The sequence below is a fragment of the Dipodomys spectabilis genome, unplaced genomic scaffold, assembly GCF_019054845.1.
Source record: "Dipodomys spectabilis isolate Male_0828 unplaced genomic scaffold, ASM1905484v1 ptg000032l, whole genome shotgun sequence".
Lineage (NCBI taxonomy): Eukaryota > Metazoa > Chordata > Mammalia > Rodentia > Heteromyidae > Dipodomys > Dipodomys spectabilis.
Window position 1 is genome coordinate 31,859,880 of NW_024870709.1, and position 18,350 is coordinate 31,878,229.

The window sequence follows — 18,350 nt, forward strand, 5'->3', positions numbered from 1 at the left end:
TTGTTTGAGAGGAAAAGGAACAGAAAGGGAGGAGAAACAACAGGAGAAGAAAAAGATTGGGATATTTTAAATCAACTGGTAAAAGGAGGAAAATATACTTGAAAAGTAGACATATGCACATGTTGAGAAGAAAAAGTCAAATCCCAAGGAATTAACAATTGAGGAAATTGTGAAGCATTAAATTGAAGAATTTTTATGAGACTGTTACGTATCTTTGTGAAATAAATACATTAACATGAAAAAGTCCAGGAACAGGAAGTAAATAGAAACAGTTAAAAACAAAGGGAGGCTAGACTTTTAGTAGAGAAAGACTTTTTTGCCGGTCCTAGGGCTTGAACTCTGGGCCTGGGTGTTGTCTCTCAGCTCATCAGCTCAAGGCTAGCGCTCTACCACTTGAGCCACAGTGCCACTTCTGGTTTTCTGGTGTTTAATTGGAGATAAGTTCCTGCCTCGGCTGGCTTTGAACTGAGATTATCAGATCTCAGCCTTCTGAGTAGGATTACAGGTTTGAGTCACTGGCACCTGGCTCTTGAGAGACATTTCTTAAGAAAACTAAAAAGAGAAATATAAGAGAGGAGAGTTACAGAGAGGCCTTGATCTTTAATGACTTAAGTGATATATTTTGAGAATAAATGAATGTGGATGTTGTTGGGGCTTAGGCTAGAACTTTGCAGGGAAATGAAATATAACATCCGCTAATAATGAATTAAATGATAGCCTCACATCCAATCTGACCTTTTGCTGGATACATGGAAATGAGTTTCTCATACTTTTCTGCCTAAGGGTGGCTTTGAACTGTGGTCCTCTGTGTCCCAGCTTCCTGTGTAACTGTGGATTACCCTACTGACATAAAGTGTTGAAATTGGGAAGTATTAGTTCACTGACCTTGTTTTTGTTGTATTTTGAAGTTGGCTGCTTTTAATCCCTTTCCATATACTTTTAAGGTTCGTAGATACTGTATTGAATTGAATTTTTTTTGTAGCTAAGTAGAAAACTCAGTTAATTAGTCATATATAGCGCTTCGCTGGAATAGTGCTTTCTAAGAAATGCTAAACTGTGTAAGACTAATTAGAAGACTTCATTTCTAGTTTAGTTTTTCAGTTCTATTGCTATTCTTTCCTTAATTTTGATTCAGTTTTCTTTCCCAGTTTTCTTTATATTTTTATATTCTCATACAAGATCTTTGGTTAGCTTGGAGTAGTCTTAGCCTGTGAAAATTTTAGCTTTCAAGGCTAAATACCTAACATGCTATCAATTGCCAAGCTTTTCTTGATTCTCTGGATTATTATGTCTGTTGTTATTTATATGACCTAGAACAAATCTTGATTCTTAACCTCTCACATGGAATAAATAACCTGTGTATCCCACAGGGTGAAGTGATAAGAGGTGAGGATGAAATGTATGTGTGTAAATGCTTTTTGAGTTTTAAGAAAGTATACTTTTAAGATAAGACATTTTATACATGTGAAGATTGAGTTCCAGAAAAATTGACTCTCATCACCCAGCCATCATTATGTATCTGCTTTACATAGAACCTCAGCTCCAATAGTTCTTTTAAAATACTGGTTTCTATAATCTTTACATTCTACTTCCTTTTCTTTCCTCCTTTACCTACTTACATGCTGTAGTCTATCATTAAAACTACTTTTTTGCCTACACCAATTCCCTTGGTTATTTCTCTTATAATTGTGTTTGCCTTGTGTAACTCCCAACACAGCTTATATCTTGTTCTTTGTCAACTTCATGCCTACACTCAGGCAGCTGAACATGGATTGATATTGCTGTAAATCAGAATTAGTAACTTCATGTGGCTGTAAGTACCACCTTGAAATCCTACATTTTTTTAGCCAGCAAGTCTCAAACTCTAGTCCCAGGATCTTTTTTACACTGAAAAATTGTTGAAGACTATACCGAGTGAGCCTTCATTAAAGTAGATCTTATCTCTCAGAATTTACTTGGTTAAAAATTAAAGCTAAGAAATTAAAGGAGGAAGTAACAATGCTTGATAGGAAATGTACTCATTACCTTGCTCACATAACTATAACCCCTCTGTACAATATTTTTACAATAAAAAACATATAATAAAAAAATCAAAGGATGTAAAACTTCTAATCCTAGCTACTCAGGAGGCTAAGATATAAGGATTGAAGCTCGAAGCATCCTGGGCAGTTCATGAGATTTTTATCACCAGTTAACCATCAAAAAGCTAAAAATGCAACAGTGGCTCAAGTGGTTGAGCACTCACTGTCTTTGAACTGAAAAGCTCAGGGACAGAATCCAGGTCCTGAGTTCAAGCACGCACACACACACACATGCACACGCACGCACACGCATACGCACACGCCCGTACGTCACCATTATCATCATCAAAAAAAATCTAAAGATGTTTGCCTAATCATTCAGAAGCACTAATAAATCTATTACATGCTAACTGTTATTTCTATAGGAAGTAATGTTTCCTAGAAAACTAGTAGCATTATTTTATACTTCGCAAATCTCTTTAATGTCTATTTTTTCTAGAAAACAGCTGACTTTTCATGCTTCTTCCATATTCAGTCTATTGCATTATTATGTAGCTCCTAGAAAATTTATGATATACTTATGGCAGAATGAGATCTAAAAGGACAAATAACATTTCAATATGACTGTGAAAGTAGTTTAGTTCATTGAATACTGAAATATTTTGGAGATCCTCAAGTGATCCACATGTACTTTGATTACTGTAGGTTGAATGTCTCTAATGTGAAACTACATCTGAAACTCTTAAACACGTAATTAAAATTTTTGTCAGATTAGTGGTGGTCAACTGACAAATATTCAAAATTCTGAAAAACTGAATTTTGATGTATTACTGGTTCTATGCATTTTGAACCATGAATAAAAACTACATGACATCATCAGACCATTTACTCTTTCCCACAACTGCTGCTCACCTCGTTTCCTTTTAAGACTCTAGAACCTTTTCATTCTTAGATGACATTTTGATGTACTATTTCTGAGAGCAAATAGTAATAAGAACATTTGCTGCCGTTTGTCTACCTGTCTGTACTGCTTCAGTCACTCTTCTGTAATGAATATACAGTGGATGACTATCCCCTCTGTATGGTATTATATACTGCTTCAATACATCATTTCAGTATTTAGCCTATCTTTTATAGCATAAGGTTTCCTTTCAGTCATCTGGTTCAGCATTCAAATGTACTATGTAGCTTTCATTAAAAAGAAAAAAACACGTATCTTGTCCCATAGCCTTCTTTGAGCTATGTTTAATCTCTTTGCTTTCTTTCACAGTAAAAGTCTTCACAACTTCATTAGGGTGGAAGATAGACTATTTCTGAGTTTTGACATAAGTATGTACCAGTAAAACTTTCAGCACATTCACCATGGTGAGTGTTATCCATCATCCCAAAGTTTATGGATGCCTTCTGATCCACAAAGCTAACACATTTCAATACCACTTCTTCCAAGCAAACACTGTTTTGTGTTACTGTAGTTTACATTTTCCAGAGATTGATGTAAATGAAATTATACCATACCTAGTTTTTCTATCTGCTTTCAACATATTTTTGAAATTAATCTTTATTGTGACATGTTACCAACTTATTGTTATGTGGTATTTTGTTATGTGGTATTTCTTATTTTCTTCTAAATGGTCTGTGTTTTTAACAGTTTTATTTTTTGTATGGAAGATTCAGTGTTCCCATATTGTTTTCCCTCCCCCAGCACCACAACATTCCTTACTATCTGAGGGTTAGAGCAGAGTGTTAAATTTGTTATAATTGAGGAGCCTAAATTGATACTTCATTATTATAATCCATAGATTAGATTAGGGCTGACTTCGGGAGGCATACATTGGTGAGTTTTAGCAAATGTATAATGACATGTATTCACCATTAGAATATCAAACAGAATAAATTTCACTGTCCTAAAATTTTTGGTCTTCTACCTATTTATCCCTACTTTCTGCTTAACCACTGAAAACAATTGATCTTTTAATTCTTCGAAAAGTTTTGCTTTTTTCCCAAAAAATGTCATAGGATATATAACATGTATTCAAATTGGATTCTTTTACTTAGTTTTATGAATTTGAATTTTCTCCATGTCTTGTCCTTTGATAGCTATTTAATTTTAGTTCTGAATAATACCTATTGTCTAGCTGTACCATGTTTTATGCATTCACCTACTGAAAGATGTATTGGTTGATTGCAAGCTTTAGATGTTGTGAATAAAGTTACTATTTTACATCTACATAGATGTTTCTGTCTGGACCTAAGTTTTTAACTTGTTAAATACCAATGCAATTGCTAGTTTATGTGGTAATAGTATGTTTTATTTTATTTTTTTTAAGAAACTGCAACTATCTTCAGAAGCAGATGAGTCATTTTGCTCTCTCACAGCTATGCGTGAATGTTACTGTTGTACCAAACCTTGTTAGCAATTGGTGCTTCAGTGATCCCAGTTTGGTGATTCTACTGGGTGTGTGCAGTGGTATCACATGGTTTTAATTTGCAGTTCTCTAGTGATGGAGAGTGTTGAATATCTTTCCATATGCTTATTTTATCTTTATATATTCTTTGTGAGATGTCTATTCAGGTGTTTCATAAATTAAAAAAAATGATTTTCTTTTTCTTTAGGTTTTTTTTGAGGGTGGGGAGAGGGCAGTACTGTGGTTTGAATTCAGGGCCTTCCACTTGTTTGGCAAGTACCCAGCCACTACTTGTATATTAGAAAATAAACAAGTTTATTGAGTTATAAGAGGTCTTTCTATGTGTTAACAGTTATCAGATATATTTTTTTGTGAACTTTTTCTCCCAGTTTTTGGATATACTTTATAAAGCAGAAAGTTTCAGTTTTGATGACATTTAATTTTAACATCAGTTGTTGCTCTTATATATCATGCCATTGTCATATCCCCATTGTCATGTAGTTTTTTAGATTTTGTCTCATCAGTTTTTTATTCTTATTTTGTTTTATTTTATTTTTTGTTGTTCGTGGGGCCTGAACTCTGGGCCTGCGCACTGTCCCTCAGCTCTTCAGCTGAAGGCTAGTGCTCTACCACAAGCCACAGTGCCTCTTCCGGCTTTTTCTACTTATGTGATGCTGAGGAATTAAACCCAGGGCCTCATGCATCCAAGGCAAGCACTCTATACTGAGCCACCTTCCCAGCCCCTCAGCAGTTTTTTAGTGTTGACTGTTATATTTAAGCTTAATGATAGATTTTAAGTTTATTTTTGTGTAGGGTTATTTCTAACTTTATATCTTTGCATGCAGGTATCTAATTCTAACACCATTTGTGAATATATTTTTTTCTGTTGTGTTTATTACCTTCACCCCTTTATAAAAGATTGACTGTATTTGTGTGGATCTACTTTTAGGTCCTCTACTAATCTGTCATTGTTTTGCCAATGCACAATGTCTTAATTATTGTATCTTTATAGTGTAGCTTGAGGTTAGATAGTGCCAGTTCTGAGTCTTTTGCCTTCCTCTCCTTTCCCCCAATATAAACTTTAGAATCAGTTTGTTAATATCTGTAATAAAAGTTACAGAGATCTTGATGGGATCTATATACCAATTTAAGAAGAACTGACATCTGATTGTCAGTATTATGTCTTCCTATTCATTAACATTTGTTTAGTTCTTTATTTCTCATCATAGTTTTATATTTTTCTGCAGATAGGTCTTGTATGTGTGTATTTTACTGGCTTTATACCTGGGTATTTCATTTTTAAGGTATCAATGTAAGTGATACTATTTTCAAATTCTATACATTCATAAATATTATTTTGAAAAGTGATGAAAGTACTATTAAGTTTGTATCCTGTAATATTGGTATAAGTGAATATATTAGCTCAGAAGATATTATTTGTCCTCTTCTAATTAATATACACCAAATGGTGATCTTCTTAATATATTAGTGAGGACTTTGAGTAAGATGTTGAAAAGGAGAGGTGAGAGCAAACCTCTTTGCCTCATTCTTGATCTCTTAGGGGTAGTATGTAGATGGTTCTTGTCAAATTAAGTTGTTGACAGTCAGCTTTCTATTCCTTTTTGTTACTGAGTGATAAATCATTGTATGCAGATATTATAGTTTATTTGTTAATGAGATATTTCTAGTTTGAGGTTATTAGGAAAAAGCTACTGTGAACACTTGTATTATTTGTGTTGGTATATGGACAATGCTTTCCTTTCAAATGGGCTAACAGGGTAATGTGGCCAAATCCTAATACTTGTTTAACTTTACAAAACTGCTTACTGACTTTCAGTGCAGTTACATAGTCCAACCAACATTTCAAAAAGCTTCCAACTCACCTGTGATTTTTATAACATTTAGTGTGGTGAGTCTTTTAATTTTAGTTGAGTATTTAGTAGTGGCTTATTTTGGTTTGAATTTGTTACCCTAAAGATGTTGAGCATATTTTTGTGTACTTATTTTCTTTGTTTCTGTTCAGCTTTTGCTCACTTAAAAAAAAAGATTCCTTTTTTTTATTATGAAGTTTTTGTGGTCTTTTATGCAGATACATGTTTTGCACATACTCTCTTAGTAGTTTATCTTCTTTAACTTGCAGATTTTGAAAAAAAAACTATAAAATTTATGATGCTTTTAGTAACATATCTAAAAAAATAACTACATGACCAGTATCACACAGATTGGTGTTTGTATGTAAGTTTTAGAAACATTGTCAATTTCTGTTAAAAATCAGATGGAATTTTGATAGCATTGTACTTATGATGTACACCTTAGATAGTGTACAGGATATTTTCCTGGTTCTTTCCTTCTCCCTGGTCACTTTTTTGTTATCTCTGTTGAATTTTATCTACTTCGAACCTTTAAGATGTTTTAATGCATCACAGATGCTTGATCTTCATATAAATCTTTGCTATCAATACTCTTGATTTCATGCAGTCTCATAACTGTGTGTTGATTACTCTAAATTTATATACTAGCCCATCACTTTCTCCAGAAGCAGCATACTTTTATATAATCCTACTGCTTATTCAGCACACACCCATTTGGCTGTGAAGTAGCCATGTTAAGTGTAAGATTTGAACTTTTTTCTACCTCTAACTCTTAAAAGTCCTACATACTAGTTCTCACTTTGGTAAATGGAACTCCGTTATACATTTTCAGACTAAAATCCATGGCTGCTCTGTTTCTTACATTCCTTCACCAAATCTTGTTTGCTGTACCCTCAAACTATATAGCATAATGTGTCCATAATCTAACTTCTGTTTTAAGATTTTCATTGTGATAAATTTGGTTCAAACTTCACCTTCTTTGTTCCATATTAACATTATAAATCCTAGCTGATACCTGTGGTTTAGTCTTTGCTTTCTTGCTGTTGTTTCCCAACATGAGAGTGATCTTTTTTGGTTGTTATTAAAAGTTTATAATTTTTTTATTATCCTGTGTAGCTGTACAGAAGAGTTTCAATTCAACATGTCAGTGAGTGAGTATAATACATCTTGTTCAATGTCACCTCTTTCTTCATTCTCCCCATCTCACCCAGAGTGATCATTTAGAATATGTCATGTTTCTGCTAAAAATTCTCCTGTGGTTTCCCACCTTCTGCAGAATGGAAGCCAGTGTTTAAAATGTCCTCAGTTTGTGGTGCCTGCTGCCCTTGTAGCATCATCTCCGGTTGTTCCTCCTCTCTTTTCACTCCAGGGACACGCAGAAGTCTTTATTCTCCCATACTTTTGTAGTTTTCCAGTGTCCTCTTAAAAAGACCTTTTGGAACTCATCCTTATTTCAAAACACTTGCTGCATCTACCCTAAAGCAATACCTCTTAACTTGGTTTTATTTTCCTCCAGAATTCTTACTATTTGATAAATAATATTTTATTTTATTAACACTGTTAGAATGCAAAGCCCATAAAGACAGAGACATTTGTTCAATACCATTACCAGCACCTTCAACAAGTCTAGTATAAAGTATGCACTTTGTAGATACTAGTGAATGAATGAAGGAATAACTGCTTCTTTTTGGCATTGGACTGATTGGCTTAGAATATGGAACAAAATCTTCTATAATCCAAGAGTTATATTTTCTAGTGACCTGAGAGAAAATTAGAGAGTCTTCAATATGCTAATACTACTTAAGCTTCTAGTTTATAAATAATTTCACAAGTTATTGAACTTACTTGGTTGTTCTTTATGCTTATTTCTATTTGAACGTTTTGTTGGGAAGCACTTTTAAAACTTAAGTTTTGAGCTTAACATGACAACTATTTATCAATTTATAACATGGATAATGAATTTGACTTACCAAAATGTGTGTTGATCTATACAGAAATAATTTGTGGATAGCTGGATGCTGTTATTGTATTGTGTTCTCTTAAAAAACTGTCCTAAATTCTGAGAATTCTAAGGATCCATACCTTTAAAGATCTTTGAATCTTTTTTCAAAATAATCCATAGTAGCTGGGTGCTTGGGGCTCATGCCTACAATCTAGTAATAGCTGCTTAGGAGGCTGAGATATGAGGACCAAGGTTTGATGCCAACCTGGGCAGGAGGAAAGTCCAATAGACTTTATCTCCAGTTAACTACCAAAAAGCCAGAAATGGAGCCATGGTTCAAAGTGGTAGAATGCTAACCTTGAGGACAAAAGCTCAGGGACAGCATCCAGGCCCTGAGTTCAAACTCTCCCCCCCTCCAAAAAAAAATCCATAGTAGTAATAATATATTAGATATTACATTTTCTTTTCTTTCACAATTATTTTCTTAAACATACTTTGAAATGCTTTGTGTCATCTAGGCTTTCTGTAATACTTACTGAATGACTACTAAAATACAGTTGAAGACTCCAGAAAGTTGTTTTTTTGTGGTTGAGTATTTTCATGGAATGCTAGTATTTCTTTTTTTTGTTTGTTTTTTATTTTTATTTTTTTTATTTTTTACTTTATTTTTGTTTGTTTTTTTTTTGGGTCCGGTCATGGGGCCTGAACTCTGGGCCTGGGTGCTGTCCCTCAGCTCTTCAGCTCAAGGCTAGCGCTCTCCCACTTGAGCCACAGCGCCACTTCTGGCTTTTTTCTTTTTGCTTATGTGGTGCTGAAGAATCGAACCCAGGGCCTCTGGCATGCAAGGCATGCGCTCTACCACTGAGCCACCTTCCCAGCCACGGAATGCTAGTATTTCTATGTCTGTCTCTTAAAGAACAATAAGTTCAGCTCAATTAATTAAATAAAATGACATAAAACTTAATTGTAATTTAGGTAGACTCAGAAAAGAAACATTTTAGCATGGTTTTCCTTGACTCCCATAGTGAGCAGAAATCTCTCATGACTGGGTTAGAGTTCTTAGTGGATATATGGAAGATCCATTTCTTTACTGTTTGTTAGCCTCTGTATTGCAGACTTACAAATGATAAGCTTACTTTAAATACGTTAGTTATTTTGCAATAAACATTTATGTGCGTCAAGGACCCTTAAGCTCTGCAGTGAAGCTCTATGTGTGTGTATGTGTGTGCGTGTGTGCACGCATGCGTGTTCATGTGTGTGTCTGTCCATTTGTCCATGCCTGTTTGTGCCTGTCTGTACCTGTCCATGCCTGGCCTGGGGCTTGGGTGTTGTTCCTAAGCTTTTTTGCTTCAGGATAGTGCTCGACTGCTTGCACCACAACTCCATTTTGGCTCTTTTGGTAGTTATTGGATATGAGAGTCTCAAGGACCTTCCTACCCTGTCTGGCCTCAAACTGTGATCCTCAGACCTCAGCCTCCTGAGTAGCTAGAATTACAGGCATGAGCTACCAGTGTCAAGTGTGGAGAAAAGGAAACTTGCACTGAAATTAAGGTTTAAACCCAAGGTTTGGGTGTGGTGGGTGGGGGTGAGGTAAATATGTAGTCCCTAACTGTTCTCTTATCCCATCTTTTCTCCCACCTCTGTCTGTGATTTTGTTAATCTTTGTCCTTCATTTGTTTTTAAAATTCTTTTTTAGGGATTTAATATAGGGATATTCCCAAAGAAATTTCTATGGTATTAAAATTTGTTTGAAAGATATTACATGGATGTTACCTTTTTCTATATAAAGTTATCCTAAAACTTGATAACTTTTTTGTTGCTGCTGTTGGTTGGGGGGCTTGAACTCTGGGCTTGGGTGCTGTCCTGTGCTCTTCAGCTCAAGGCCAGCACTCTACCACTTGAACCACAGTGTCCCTTCCGGTTTTCTAGTGGTTTATTGGAGATTAAGAGTCTCATGCCTTTCCTGCCCAGCCTTTCTTGCCCAGTCTGCCTTTAAACTGTGATCCTCAGATCTCAACCTCCTGAGTAACTAGGATTACAGGTGTGAGCCACTGGCACCGGGCCTAAAACTTGGTAACTTTTAACATCTACGTACTGTTTCAATTTCTGTGGGTCAAGAATCTAGGCATGGCTTACCTGTATCTTCAGCTTTCGATCTTCACTAAAATGCTTTTTCCTTTGTTTTTCCATTGCAACATACATTGGCATAAACTTTTTGTACCTCACATCCAACCTAGATGACATTCATCCTCTTTTTTGTTCCGTTATGAGAAAGGAGGGAAGAAGTGTGTGTGTGTGTGTGTGTGTGTGTGTGTGTGTGTGTGTGTGTGTGTGTGTGTGTGTGTGTGTGTTACACCTATGGGGAGGAAAGGGAAGAAGAGAGACCATATGTAGCATAACGTTTCCATTTTAACAATTATACTATGTATTTTCCCCATAGGTGCCTTAGCTGGACCGATTATTGTGGAGCCACATGTCACAGCAGTATGGGGAAAGAATGTTTCATTGAAGTGTTTAATTGAAGTAAATGAAACCATAACACAAATTTCATGGGAGAAGATACGTGGCAAAAATACACAGACTGTTGCAGTCCATCATCCTCAATATGGATTCTCTGTTCAAGGAGAGTATCAGGGAAGAGTCCTGTTTAAAAACTATTCACTAAATGATGCAACAATTACTCTACATAACATAGGATTCTCTGATTCTGGAAAATATATATGTAAAGCTGTTACATTCCCACTTGGAAATGCCCAGTCTTCTACAACTGTAACTGTGTTAGGTAAGTGTGTTTGAATTATATATTTGGTGATGGTAATGAGGATCATAGGAGAAGTATTTTCAAGCATTTAAAATGAAAGTTTTCTTTAGGTTTAAATAATTCAAATATGAATTCTATCTTATAGTTTTATAAGTCCAATAATAAACAATCTTATCTATGTCTGCCTGATTATATGTTACATAATTTTGCTCTTAACTTTTTTCACAAGAGTTTTAATTATAATAGTAATGCTGTGACATATTTTTACTAATTTCCCTCAAATTTTTAACCTTAAATTATTTCATGTTAGACTTAAGTTTTTCCTTTTCATTTCTTTTTTTTGGGGGGTGGCAATAACATGTTTCAATTTGGCACATCAAATTTATAACTCTATTGTAGATTTGTGTAAACATTTCATAATTATTTTCTGCTTTTTCATAAATGCTGTAGTTTAAGGTGAAATATTGGATAAGCTTATAAACTTTAAGATAACTATCTGGAATGTAAATCAATTTGAAAACGTTGATGAATACTTTTCCAGAGTGATACAGTAAGAATTCAGATGTAATACCAACTGTGGCTAACATGAATATATACTGCCTAGATGCTCTTTGAAAAGGACCACTGCTCAGCTACTGGGAAATAGAGTTCACTAATAGCTTTGCAGAAAGCCTGTGAGAGTTCTGAGTAGAATATAGGAATGAGTCCTAGTGAACATGGTAGAAATCCTTGTGTTAGTTCATGAATGATGGTAGGGTTGGAGTAAGCACAAATGCAAGATGATTTCAGGAAATGTTCTAGAATTGAGGGTTAGTGAATCCAGATCAGGAGGCAGAACAGAATGTCCATTCAAGCAATCCTCACTTGTTGAATTTTTAGGGCCAAAATTATGTGTTGTGACAAGCTGTCTTTTCTATTGTAGACTTTGGTGACATCCATGGCATCTAACCCATCCTCAGTAATTGCCAGGTGTCCTTGTGAAAGGCTTTTAGGATGATGGGTATCATCTGTTCAGAACTTTGCACAGTGGAAAACTTGATTTTGAAGAATTTATATAAAGTACAAGGATTTTTAAGTTTAGTAAATTGAATATTGACATAGGAAATTTGAGATTGATATCATATGAATTTAATAGCTAATGATTGTACCATTTCTTCCCTGTTTTACTCTCAGACCCTTGGTGTTTAAAATCGTCCAGCAGAATTAGTATTATTCTGAGATTTTATTAGAAATTCTGAATTTTGTTTTTTTTCCAAAACTGAACAGTAATAAGTTTAAGAAAGATGATCTGTTGACTTGCATCCACAATATAGTTTTGGAAACATTTCTGTAATTAGCTTCTCAATTACGTAGAGGTATGCCTTACTTTTGGTAGACTTGGCATAGAGTAGGTGTAGTGAGTTACGATTTAAGAAGATTAGCTTGGTGTTTTTGACAGATTGCTTATTATAGGGTATTTAGTTACTCATATTCATATTATACCCAAGGACTTCTATTTTCAGAATAGTTATAATAGTAAGTAGTGGTAAACTAGAAGTGAGAAAGTTAATTAGAAGTGAGAAATAATACAGACTTCTAGATTTGGTTTATATCACTTGCATTATAGTCTGAGTGGAAAATCTTGGCCTATTTAGTGTTTTCAAGTGGTACAAGAAAACAAAGATTCAAATAGAGTTAAATAGTCTCCTTGAATATTTAGGTGTACAACTAAGTCCCATAAGCAGGAACCTATATGAATAAGGAAACAAAAAATAGACCTGAAACAATATAAGTGGTTGGAATTACCAAAGATTTTAAAATGTACTTATACCACTCGGAAAAATCTATAAATTTTCTATGGAGAATGAGAAACAAATCACTAGTGGTTGGCCTCAAAGTAGAGAAGTACAGAATTTCTTAGGACATAAAGCAACTACAAAACAAAACAAAGCTGATAACTGTTAGTACATTTGAATTAACATGTTTATCAAAACATCCACTTGCCTAGCACACAAGAGGCCCTGGGTTTGATCTCTAATAATCCCAACTCCCTTCTCCACTTGTATCAGAAAAACTAAAAACATAAGACCTAAACTTATAATATATATAATTTTTTAAAAAGACTTTACAAAATTTAATAAAACTATATATTTATAAGAAAAAAACCAGGCACCTACTTTTAATTTGTATTCCTCCGCTAAAGAAATTCCACATGACCCTAAGACACATAAATTCTCACTCTCCTTCACAATCTGAGGTAACAATAAAATGTTATCCATATGTTCTTACATTACCCCTGGGACTGACAGATACTAAGAATTGACTGTAGTGAGCATATGATCCAAGAAATCCTCTGATGATTGTGAGTAAATTGATAACTTTAGAAAAGGTTTTAGCATTGTTTGAAAAAATAGAAGTAAATGTAATAATTCTTTTTTGGTTTTTTCAGTCATGGATCTTGAACTCAGGTCCTGGGCATTTTCCCTGAGTTTTTTCAGTCAAGACTAGTGCTCTACCAGTTGGAGCCACAGTGCCATTTTTGGTTTTCAGTCTTGCCTGGGCTGACTTAATTGAGATCTTCATCTCAACCTCCTGAGTAGCTAGGGATATAGTCATCAGCTACTGGTGCTTCCCAGTAGTAACAGTTCTAATACCAAGGACAAACTTAAGAAGAGACTTGTACAAAAAAAGAAAAAAAATCCAACATATAGGAGTGATAATGTATCTTGTAAAACAGATTAGAACACAGAAGAAACAATCCTAGTGTTCACCAGTAAATACATGGTACAGCAGTTAAAACTGATAATCTTTGCAATTCCATATTTACCTAAGTAATTTAAAAACACGAAGTTAAGTTGAATTCCAAAGAAGATAATTGCTCCAATATGCCCAGAACAGAAAGTTGAGTCAGAGAAAAACCATACAAATAGGTATAATCCAATTATAAAGTTCAGGAATAGATGCAATGAGATTATTTGTTTAAATTTGTACTTACTGGTTGTAAAGCTATGATTGATAAGTTTTTAATCAATAAAATTTTCAGCTGAGCTCTGGTGGTTCACACCTTTAATCATAGCTAGTCAGGAGGCTGAGTTCTGAGGATCATGGTTCAAAGCCAGCCCAGGTAGAAAAAGTTGTGAGATTCTTTCTTTTTTTTTTTTTTTTTTTTTTGGTCAGTTGTGGGGCTTGAACTCTGGGCCTGAGCGCTGTCCCTCAGCTCTTCAGCTCAAGGCTAGTGCTCTACCACTTGAGCTACAGTGCCACTTCTGGTTTTCTGGTGGTTTATTGAAGAGAAGAGTTTCATGGACTTTCCTTCCCGGGCTGGCTTTGAACTGCGATCCTCAGATCTCGCCTCCTGAGTAGCTAGGATTAAGGTGTGAGCCACAGGTGCCTGGCTGTGAGATTCTTATCTCCAAGTAAGCACAAAAAGCTGCACGTGGAAAAGACACAAGGACTATGCCCAGGTCAGGAGTTAAAAGCCTCATTACTGACACCAAAAAAAAAAGCCCAAAACAAAAAATTCACCAAATTTGGCACTCCACTAGTAGCTCATTCCTGTAATCCTAGCTATTATTGAAGAGGCTGAGATCTAAGAATTATAGTTGTAAGCCTATCTGGGCAAAAAAGTATGTCAGACTCTTACCTCTAGTTCACCACCACTTGAACACTATCCTTGAGCAAAAAAGTTCAAGGACAGTTCCCAGGCTTGTGTCTAAGCTTCAGTATCTACACACACACACACACGCACGCACGCACGCACGCACGCGCACACACACACACACACACACACACACAGATTATTTTGAATATAATGGTCGATTGAAAGAAAAGATGATCGAGAAAAGGCTTGAAGAATTTCAAGATGTTGCTGTTATTTGTTATGATGTGTGGTGTAGTTACATAAATGTTATAAAATTATTCATTATATCGCAAATACTGGACAGGATATGGGGACTTAATGCAACTGCTATGGAATGAAGTTTAGAAATTCCTTAAAAACTAAACATGTAACTGCTTTATGATCCAGTAATTCTTGTCCATTTATTCAAAAGATAAGTCAGGATAATTTGCACACATATATTCACCATAACCATATGATGGAAACAGCTTAGATGGCTTACAGTAGATGAGTAAATAAAGAAAATGTAGTATATATATATATATATATATATATATATATATATATACAATGGAATTTTATTCATCAGGAAAAATAATATGTCATTTGCAGAGAAATGGATGGACTAGGAAAAATTACGTTGTGATTTCTAGCTCAGGAAGACAGAGCATATATTTTCCCTCATATATAGATGTTAGATCTAAATTGTAAAACATGAATATATATATATATATATACACACATACACATATAGCTATATATACATAAACACAAGTAAATAGGATACAGTATAGGTAGAGGAGGGGGGATTCCAATAGTGTAACTCCTTTGAACAATGAATTTACAGTCTTAACTTAGCAGTAAGTTGAAATATGTAAGGTCAGCAGGGATGGAGGTCAAGGGGAAGAGGCGGTATAGACAAAAGGAGACAGAAATGGTGGAAAATACAGTCATATTCAATATACATATGTGAAAATGGAACCTGGTGACTTGGGATAAGTGGATTTGGGATAGATGTGGAGGAGAATGAAGGAAGGGGTATCGTTGATCAAGACACATTGTACTAATAAATTGACATATCAAAGCGAAACGTGTTTGTACAACTAGTTAATGATAATAGTAAAAAAAGAACCTAACATTAAAAATTTAAAATAAATTTTTTACATGTGTTTCACATTTTTTTGTTATTTTACACCAATATCTTACAAAGATAAAGCCTATAGGGAGAATATTAATCTTAAAATAGGAAACAATTGGCAACTATTTTAAATCAAGAAGACTGCACAATTGTTAGTATAATTAAAAGTGTTTGCTTTACATTTTTTTGCTACAAAATGAAATGCTATATATTTGAACTAGTTTTTTTTTTTTTTTTTTCTTCAAGAATAACATCCTTAACCTCAAAGGGCATTGTGGTCAAGGTGACATTTTTATATATACTAAATCTGAGAGAGCTCAACTGACCCCATAATGTAATGTATATCTGTGTCAAAGAAAACCATCGTAGTGAGAATATAAAATTTTGACCTTGTTTTTGTCCTAACTAAATGTTTCTGTTGTTCTAAGAATGAAGTTGATGTTGGCATTGAATGAAGTTGGCATTACCTAAAAAGTGTGTGGGTAGATATTATATGCAAGTGTCCCTAAGCTTATGAAATATGTCTAGATATGACTGTGTGACTTTACGTATTTTCTTAATTGAGATATAACTTTTTTATTTAAACAGTTGAACCTACTGTGAGCCTGATAAAAGGGCCAGATTCTTTAATTGATGGAGGAAATGAAACAGTAGCAGCCATTTGTATAGCAGCCACAGGAAAACCAGTTGCACACATTGAATGGGAAGGTGATCTTGGTGAAATGGAATCTACTACAACTACTTTTCCAAATGAAACAGCAACAATTGTCAGCCAGTACAAGCTGTTCCCAACCAGATTTGCTAGAGGAAGACGAATTACTTGTGTTGTAAAACATCCAGCCTTGGAAAAGGACATCCGATATTCTTTCATACTAGATATACAGTGTAAGTAATTTACTTTTCAACTTGTGATGTATTTTTATTTCATATTTCATCTTTTGGAATATATCTTTATCAAACTATTTTTGGTTTGATAAACCCTATAGCTTTTTTTTTGCTTTTTTGTCTTTATTTTTGTTCATATTTTCATAGAAATTTGATCTAATTAGAGCATTTTTTTAAACAGTAAATTTTCCCTTCAACTTAAAAATATTTTAATTGCCCTTTAAATACTGTAGACTGAAAGGAGATGTGAAAATTTGTGCCTTAAAATCTGGAACACGTAGAGCCAGATGCATTAATAAGCTCAAGCCTGTCATTTTAGCTTTTGAGAGAAAGAGATTGGGAGGATCTTGTTTTGAGGACATCCTGGACAAAAATTTAGCAAGGCTCTGTAAACATGTTAGACATAGTGAGTTATTCATTCCTGTAATACTAGCTGTAGGAGAATTACAAACTTAGGCTGATCTTAGACAAAAACCACAAGACCTTAGCGGAAAAATAACCTAATTTTAAAAGAGTATAATGGAGGGAGGGGAGTGGGCAAAAGCACACTTTACATGGAAAACATTTGCCTAGCAAGGTTAAGGGTCTAATTTTTATTCCTGAATGTGAAGGGGTGGATGTATAATACTTAGAAACAAGTAGCTCCAATCTTTTTAATTTTGCTGTTTTTCATTTTTATTTTTTTTACCCATGTTTTATTTCCCTAGATATATTTTACCTAATTTGAAAGTCTCTCTTCAGTCTTATTTCGAATCTGGTATTATAAATAAGATTGTATAACTCTTATGTAAGTAAAACAGTACTTTTAAGACATCATTAGGATAAAGTCAATTGTAGATAAAGTTCAAAGCTAGATCCACTTTGACAGTGGATCCTGCCCTAAACATATGATTATATTTTCATGTGTATCTACTCTGTCCTGTTCAATAAAGTTACTCAGTCTTTGGTACATTCTGATATTTTTACTTTAATTTTTGAGTAATAGCTAGGTTGATGGTTGCTTATGTTTTATAGCAAAGTAAGTTTATGCAGATTTAGCTGGGTACTAGTAAAATATGGCCTATAATCCTAGCTATTCCAGAAAGATGAGATCACAAGGATCATGGTTTGAAGCCAGCAGGGGCAGAAAAATGTGTAATACTCAATTTCCCAAATAAACAGCAAAAACACAGGTGGGATTAGCATGGGACAGCATATCAAAGAGAGCAAGCCAAACTGAGTTCAAACCTCAATGCAAGGAGGGAGGATGGAAGAGAGGGGAAGGGAGGGAAGTAAAGAAGGAAGAACAGGGAAGGGAATGGGGAAGGGATGGAAAGGAGAAAGATTGGGCAGACTAAACTGGGTGTGGTGTCTCTGCTTCACTCTAATCTCATTTACTTGGGAAATAGAGATGGGGAGGATGTGATTCACAGCCAGCCCATTCAAAAACCTCCTGAGAGCTCATATGAACAAAAAAGCCAGGCAATTCTGTCATTCCAGCTACACAAGAGGTAAACGTTATTGGATTGTCTGTGTGCAAACATGATCTCTGGATATATTTTTTTGAAGCAGTTGCTGTGTTTTCACTATTTTTTTCTATTCCATGTATGATTTTTAATTATACGTTGATATTACACGAGGATCTTTTTCAGCACTTACCAAGGTTAAGCTTGGAAAGTTATGGATATATAATTTCTAGAGCACAGTAGTTTGAACTCATGGTCTCATACTTGCTAAGAAAGTATTGCTC

The 18,350-nt window shown here is 34.6% G+C and overlaps 1 protein-coding gene across 2 annotated transcripts in view; it reads left to right on the top strand.

Annotated features, from left to right (window-relative positions):
* The window catches only part of Nectin3 (nectin cell adhesion molecule 3), an 83,004-nt gene that overhangs the window by 10,374 nt on the left and 54,280 nt on the right, over nt 1-18,350 (top strand). For both annotated transcript variants that reach the window (XM_042676813.1, XM_042676812.1), the window contains exons 2-3: nt 10,680-11,021; nt 16,325-16,621. In XM_042676813.1, coding sequence (XP_042532747.1) covers nt 10,680-11,021; nt 16,325-16,621 — 639 coding nt within the window. The remainder of the gene's footprint in view (nt 1-10,679; nt 11,022-16,324; nt 16,622-18,350) is intronic.